This window comes from Arachis duranensis, chromosome 3 (assembly GCF_000817695.3).
Source record: "Arachis duranensis cultivar V14167 chromosome 3, aradu.V14167.gnm2.J7QH, whole genome shotgun sequence".
In the NCBI taxonomy this organism is placed as follows: Eukaryota; Viridiplantae; Streptophyta; class Magnoliopsida; order Fabales; family Fabaceae; genus Arachis; species Arachis duranensis.
The window spans coordinates 128139330-128147274 of NC_029774.3; the positions used below are offsets into that span (position 1 = coordinate 128139330).

Here is a 7945-nt window from a genome sequence, read left to right on the forward strand (position 1 = left end):
TACTTGTTTGTATGTTTTTGTTAGTAATTATTATTCATATATTGTATTATTTTATTTTTGTTTTTAGAAAAAATTTGATAAAAAATATTTTAGGAATAAATAAGTTTAAAAGTATGAAAGAAATATTTTTATTGAATATTTTACATAGAAATATAATTAAAAAGAGAATGTTCAATTACGCGGATATATTCGATATCCGATCCGATCTGCATATTTGCAGATCGGATCGAATCGGATTCAACACTAAAAGATGTGAATATCATATTCGATCCAATCCGATGGAAATTGTGCAGATCGAATCGAATGTTTGGCCATATTCAATCCGATCCGTGTACACCCCTATAAATTGCGAATCAGTCAAATCTACTTAAAAGTTAAAACATGACTTAACCCGATGCAAAATTATACAAGATAAAATGACAAATTCGAATATAAAAAATTGCAATTCAGGGGTTTTGAATCTTGAACACCCATAGGCCTCTAGTCAACTTTTGAAGAACTATAGAACTAAGAGTTAAGATCATTGCCCGAAATCAAATCCAATATTAAGTAATGATTATGTAGTTTGAGTTAACAAATCTTGTTTTCTCTCGTTTGCTAGCACAACACCCAAACAATATATTGTCACCATCAATTACTCATTTAGAATATTCATTTTACATGCAACTAAAATGTTAAAATACTACTAGGTGTTGTCTATCGTGAGGAAAGTAGTAACAAGATGTTAAAAGACCAGACTAGAATATTTTATTCTAGTGACTTTGATTGATGTTGTACAAAGGGGTATAAATTGCAAAAGCGCCGATAGCACCAGCGCCGGAGGAGCTAGGCCGAGGCACCGACATATTAACTCCGTGAACGGTTTTTAGGGGGGTGTTTGGAGATCATGGAGGAAAGCAATGTCTCTGGAAAAGCTTGCTGAGCAATGGACCATTTCCAAATGTGCCAATTTATTTATGAGCATGCTCATTTCAATTTTCATTTTCATCTTTTTATTTTGTTTTTGCAATTTGCGGTTGATCTTAATGTTATTTTTGAACAATTCCTTTCAAGAAATCTTTGATTTATGGTATGGGAACGTTGAATTTGGTAGTGATATTTTATTATTGTTATGTTTTATCTTAATTTTCGACAGCCATTGCAAATGATGATCGAGATGAGTTCATATGCTTAAAACTTATATTTACAAAAGAACCTCCCAAATTAGGTGAAAACTCAGGTGAAGTCGACTTTACGTAAAGTTGATATCTGAGAGCCGTTAAATGAAAATTTAGTCAAATCAGTCAAATCATCTAAGGCTCTCAAGTATCAACTTCACGTGAAGTCGATTGCACGTGAGTTTCCACCCCCAAATTATTACTAATTTTATTATCTATCTTGATCCTTTAAGCACCAAAATATATTTTCACCACCCTAGAAAGCTCCTACAATAATACTATTGTATCGATTTTCTTTGAAAACCAATAAAATATTTTATCTTTTAAGAATAGAACAATTTCATATTATTGTTATTAAATTGCATGCCAAATCCTACGTTAAATTGAATTCATAGTAAAAATTGAAGAAATTACTCTACGATGATAGAAAATCAATACAAATAATAATGTCACTAAAATCATTACAAAGGAGATGGTGGGAACATGGTCATGCAAATCGGAAGTGGATCATTTCCAATGGTAAAAAAATTGGATACTATCAAGTGTTTAATCTAATCTTTTATTATTTTCTCTTTTCTATTTAATTTTAGTCTCACTTATAGAATTAAAGATGAAAAATCACATTTTATTCTCTCAAGTATTTTTTCTACCGGAGAGGATCCATTTCCATGCAAATCATAGAGGTTGGCCACTCTCTAACTACCTGGCTAACGTGATCCACCTTCAATTTGTCTCCCTAAAATATTACATTTAAAAGTCAACAAGCACAACAAATTGTATATAAATAAGATTTTGTAGTCTGATCTAGAGATAACTTAGCATATATGTTAAACGCTTATATGCCTTTGTAATAATATCGGTAGCTGCCGATAATCACTTTATAAAAAAAATGAACAATTTTGAACGTTCCTTCGGATTGTCCCTCTCTATATAAGCACATCTCTTTAAGTATTTCCTTTATCTCCATACCCAAGTCTAAGTTGCTGAACAAGAACACAGGAATGGAAAGTGTTATGACAAAAAAAGTGAAGCTTCTTGTGGCATTAATGTCCCTTCAGTTTTGTTTTGCAGGATACCACATTGTCTCTAGACTTGCACTTAATATTGGTGTCAGTAAAGTTGTTTACCCTGTTTATCGAAATATAATTGCCCTTCTTTTGTTGAGTCCACTTGCTTGTTTCTTAGAGAAGTAAGTTTCATGATTAAACATGCATATTATAGTTTCCTATAGTCTCTTGTCACTTTTTATGTTGGCAAGATTTTAACATGAAACAATGAACAGGAACGAAAGACCACCTCTTACTTTTTTTTGCTGTTTCAGTTTTTCCTATTAGCATTGCTAGGGTAAGCAATAAAAAAAAAACCTGCAATTTTCGAGTTATTTGTTTCTGTTTTATTCTTCTAACATTATTTTTCATTGGCTGTGCTAGCATCACTGCAAACCAAGGGTTTTACTTGTTGGGATTATATTATGCTTCTCCAACTTTAGCTTCTGCAATGCAGAACTCAGTTCCTGCAATCACTTTTGTCATGGCCTCAGCTCTAGGGTATTTCATTTCACATCTCCTTCTGAGTTTGAACATTTTTGTCATCTGATCGTTGTTTTTTATAGACTTGAGGAAGTCAACATTGCAAGAATAGATGGATTGGCAAAAATTCTAGGAACCATTGCAAGTGTTGGAGGTGCAACTGTGATCACTCTATACAAAGGCCCTCCTCTTCTCCACCTGCAGACACCTCAGATGCAAGACGATAGCTACATACATCAGTCATCAACCAAAGTTCAGAATTGGACATGGGGTTGCGTATACTTACTTGGACATTGTTTATCTTGGGCTGCTTGGATGGTTTTTCAGGTATCTTCGTCATAATCATCATTGATCATGAGCTACATGCATGAAACTGCAAATTAGTGAACGCCTGGCTTCATTCTTAATAATGTTGCACTGACTCTATTTGCTTAATTGTTTTCTTATGTTAAACCAAAGTGGTTAAACCCTTTTTTCAGGCTCCTGTGGTGAAGAAGTATCCAGCAAAACTATCACTCACTTCCTTTACATTCTTCTTTGGATTAGTTCAGTTCTTGATTATAGCAGCCTTTTTAGAAACTGATATGGAACGTTGGAAGATAATATCAAAAGAAGAGCTTCTTACCATCCTATATGCTGTAATACTCTTCACTTCATCAAGAAATATAGTTCGGATGTTGATCATCTTAATTGAAAAAGTCACGTGAATATGTGATTCATTCTTATCAAATCTCAAATCATGCAACTTGGTGTAAGTCAACTGAATTCATTTATGTCTTGATGATTCCAGGGAATTGTATCGTCTGGGGTTGTAATATCTCTGCAAACATGGTGTATTCAAAAAAGGGTGGCCCTGTATGTGTTGCTGTCTTTCAGCCATTGCAAACCTTTTTAGTTGCTATAATGGCAGCCATGGGGGAAGAGCAAGAGCAAAGAGAAAAATGCGACCAATGCAAAAAAGTGATTACTAACAGAAGCCTTGCTCAACGATGAGGAAGAGAATAAACATACTGATGCAGCACCTAAAGGCATACCTTGACATCTCGTTCCATTGACATTGACAAATACATGCAATCATGCATACCATGGCATCTAGTTTCTGGTGTGGTATCAGCACAACACAACCACTGAAGTAGTCCAGCTCTTTGCAGCATTGCAACTTGTGCAAGAATCAGCTATTTTTCATTAATGTATCTTTATGCTTATTTTCACCTAGTAAATCATATACTAGATATTCGAGTCAAGGACTCTGAGGCAAAAGGCCTGGCTAATGTTAGTTTAAACGACAAGATAAAACTGTCCGTTAGAATCCATGTGCTTTTGCTTTACCCACTGACATGTACATCTGAATTTATGTATGAAAGGTCATACTCACTATGAACATTTAAAAACCCACTTTAGATGAATGATGAGTCTAAATAGATGAGTTCTCTATACATGAATGTTAAGTTTACCGTTCCTTTTACAATTTTATAAACAGCATGCCAGCAAAAAGAAAGAACTTACCACGCAACTATTAACAAGGGGTCCAGAACTCAAACCCAACCGAGAACAACAGCAACTAAGAGGCAGTCAGCACACTCAATGGCCACCGCAGCCAATCAACCACTCAGTGATACATCAACCGAATCCACAATTCACACAACTGCTAAAACTATTCAATCCAAGGGCTGACAAGAGAAAAAACCTTCCTGGTGCTTTTCAATAAAGTCTCGTCATATCCAAGTGGATGACATCACTGCAGCAGAGATCTAAAGTTTCTGCATGAGTACCAACCTGCTATTCCCACCGCAGCAATCAAAGGGGTGGACAACCCCCTCATCAGTAAAAAAGGCAACACCAAATATCACTGGTAACCCTAGCCCAGTTTTACAAGAGTTTACTCAGAAGTAGATGCTGAAAATAGTTCTCCTTCCCTCTTGTAAGAAGCCATTCTAATGATATATATATATATACACATCCCTATCGTATTTTCTGATTACTAAAGAAAGTGAAAATGGTTAGACATAACACACCTAGAGACTTGCTACATCAACAGAAGAAATGAATTAATATTAATAGACTCTAAATGGATAACATCAAGTAAAAATATTGCTGGTGACACCAGAAAGCACCACAATTCAGAAGGGCATCCAAAATTTTAGATATAGAAGCAAAAGCAAGTTGAAATTACATAATCAAAGTCACTAGCAAGCACATACACTAGGAATTTAATTAAAACAAAGAAAGGCGTAAGATGATGACTCTTTAATCATTTAAAAAAAGGATGACGGCTCAATTTCTGTAACTATTCACTCAAATCTACCTCACAGTTACAATATCATCAATCTTCAGAATCATCCGCACACACTCTGTAGCCAAGGTGATTGCACTCGTGCTTACCAGCAGTGGCTGCACCACATTCTCCTCCAAGATGTTGGTAATCTGACCCTTCCTCACATTGATTCCGGCATTGATCTCTCCCTGCGCGTGCCGATTCCTCAGCTCAGTCACAATTGCAATGGGGTTCAAACCTGCATTCTCAGCCAAAGTATAAGGAATGACTTCGAGCGCCTCAGCAAAAGCTCTAACACAGTAACCCTCCATCCCATGCAAAACCTTAGCCCAGGCACCAAGTTGCCTTGAAAGCTCAATCTCGGGAGCACCGCCACCAGCAATCAGAAACCTCTTCGCAACCAAACACCTAACAACACACAAGGCATCATGCAGACTCCTGTCCGCCTCATCCAGCACCAGCTGGTTGGACCCGCGGACAAGCACGGTAGTGGTCTTCCCCATATCCTTAATCCCAGTAATCTTCACAATCTTACCATCCCCAAGCGAAACCTCCTCCACAAGGTCAGCATGGCCCAACTTTTCAGCACGGAAGTGCTCAATGTTGGCAATGGGCAAGCAATTCAAAGTTTTGGTAATAAACTCAATGTCATCCCTCTCAACATCCTTAATCACCAAAATCTTAGCTTTAGCAAGGTAATGCAAAGACAAATCAGTAACAGCATCTCTCAGAATACTCTTCTGAATTAACAACACATTACAGCCAGTGGCCTTAATCTTCTTAATCATGCCCAAAATATAGCTCCTCTCTTCCTTCAGAATCCTATCCATCTGAGAATAATCACTCACCACTATACTCTGCTCAATGTCGGTCTTAGGGGGCGAAATCTGGAACTGAATGACAGCAATCTTGGCATTCTCCATGCGGGTAGGTCCACCGGCAGCATGGCTGACCTTCTTGTCAAAAACGAGACCCCTCACAAGTTCAGTATCGTCGACTGTTCCGCCAAGCTTCTTGACGATCTTGATGTCGCGGAGATCGACCATGTCAGGGGTGGCAGGGTCTACAACGGAGAGCACGGAGTCGACGGCGAGAGGGGCGAGGAGCGTCGAGTACTGGCTGACGACCTTACTGTTTAGCGAAGTGCTGGCAGACTTGACGAGGGAGTCCTTGTCAGAGAGCTCAACGGGGACGGCCATGGCGGAGAGAACGTCGAGGGCCTTCAGCGAGGCCTTGTGGAGGGAATCTGAGATGACCGTGGGGTGGATGCCGTGTGAGAGAAGGATTAGACACTGCTCAAGGAGTGCGCCGGCGATGACGACGACGGTGGTAGTGCCGTCTCCGGCGGCAGAGTCCTGTGACTTGGAGAGCTCGACAAGCATCTTCGCGGCGGGCTGGAGGACCTGCATCTTGTTCAGGATGGTGGCGCCGTCGTTGGTGATGATCACCTCATCGGAGGAAGTGGAGATCATCTTGTCCATGCCTTTGGGGCCAAGGGAGGTCCTGACGGCACTGGCGACGGCGCGTGCAGCGACAATGTTAGCATGTCGGATGTCCTCCTTGCGCTTGTTGTCGACGTAGGACTCCGTCTTGGAGGAGCGGTGCTGCTGAGGGGCTGTGACTGCCGCCATTGTTGAGTGAGCGAGCGAGTGAGTGGGAACCCTAGTGTGAGAGGGATGAAATGGGGAAAAAGTGAAAACCCTAGATTTGGGATTCAGACTCTTTTTTCTTCTGTTGAGCGGGGTTTATGTCTTCACTCTTCCGGGAGCCGCGATTTATTTGGTTTTTCACTTTTTCTAGACTCTTTCAGTTTCACTTCATCATTTTAATGATTATTGAATATTGATTATTGTATATATAAAATCTGGATAAAAGTTTTAAGATTTTGATTAATTTTTCTTTCATTTTTTTCCTATCTATTTTTTTAACTTTGCAAAAACTGAAAACACTTCAGATAAATTATCCTCGTAAAAAAATTTCGGACAACTCAATGTTTAATATTAAACAAATGATTAGGGTGTAATATTATTTGATCTTGGACTAAATTTTAATTTAGTTTTTAATATTTGAAACATTTTATTTTAATCATAAAATATTTTGGATATTATATTTTTATTTTAAAAAATTTTAAACGATTTTAATATTATCATATTATTAAATTTACTGCTCCTCCGTTAGAGAACTAACTATAAAAATAGTCAATTAGTTAAAAAAATAAGGGGTCTGCTACACATACAAGTAAAAAGGCTATACAAGTTTTACAAGTTATCAGCCCAAACTTCATTAACACGCGCATTAACTCATTTTGATTGGAGCGTAACTACACGCGCCCCACTCAAACGGTTCCTCTTCGTCTTCTTTTTTTTCTTCTTCTCTTCTTCTTCTTCGTCTTCGTCTTCGTCTTCCTCTTCCTCTTCCTCTTCCTCTTCTTCTTCTTCTTATTCTTATTCTTCTTCGTTTTTTTTTTCGATTTTCATGGTTTTTGAAATTCTTCTTCTTCTTGCTGCACGTTCTTCTTCCTCTTACTCTTCTTCTTCTCCTTTTCTTTCGTTTCTGTACGTTCTTCTTCCTCGTTTTCCTCTTCTTCTTCTTCATTTAAGTCTTTTCTCTCTGTTTTCTCTTTTTTTTCGATTTTTCATGGTAAAATTGTTTTTGAAGAAGAAGAAGCAGCAGAAGATGAGGAGGAGAAAGAGAAAGAGTTCTGAATTATGCATAAGATGTACTTCAACGAATTTTGGGTGTATTTTTTTAAATTCTTTGGGTGTATTTTCTGTAACCCTTTGGGTGTATTCCTATAATCGTTTGGGTGTATTTTCTGTAATCCTTTGGGTGCATTTCTGTAATCATTTGGGTGTATTTGAGTGATATCTGACTGATATCTATGGGTGTATCTAACTCATATCTATGGGTGTATCTTACTGATATCTATGGGTGTATTTTTCATTTCAGAAAAAATGGCAAGCATTACAGAAATACACCCAAAC

At 37.8% G+C, this 7945-nt stretch overlaps 2 protein-coding genes across 2 annotated transcripts; one reads left to right on the forward strand and one right to left on the reverse strand.

Moving 5' to 3' along the window:
- The first annotated feature begins 2127 nt into the window (after positions 1-2127).
- On the forward strand, positions 2128-4151 carry LOC107481576 (WAT1-related protein At3g18200). Its single transcript, XM_016101850.3, is given in 9 exon segments — positions 2128-2346; positions 2440-2462; positions 2465-2501; positions 2588-2704; positions 2770-3013; positions 3166-3324; positions 3477-3527; positions 3530-3597; positions 3599-4151. Coding segments are annotated over 9 exon segments (1014 nt in total). The 5' UTR covers positions 2128-2158; the 3' UTR covers positions 3726-4151.
- A 654-nt stretch (positions 4152-4805) lies between these two features.
- On the reverse strand, positions 4806-6750 carry LOC107481911 (T-complex protein 1 subunit delta). The gene has a single exon (XM_016102262.2). It carries the CDS (start codon positions 6590-6592, stop codon positions 4988-4990), a length of 1605 nt encoding a protein of 534 aa, XP_015957748.1. The 5' UTR covers positions 6593-6750; the 3' UTR covers positions 4806-4987.
- Between the last annotated feature and the right edge of the window lie 1195 nt (positions 6751-7945).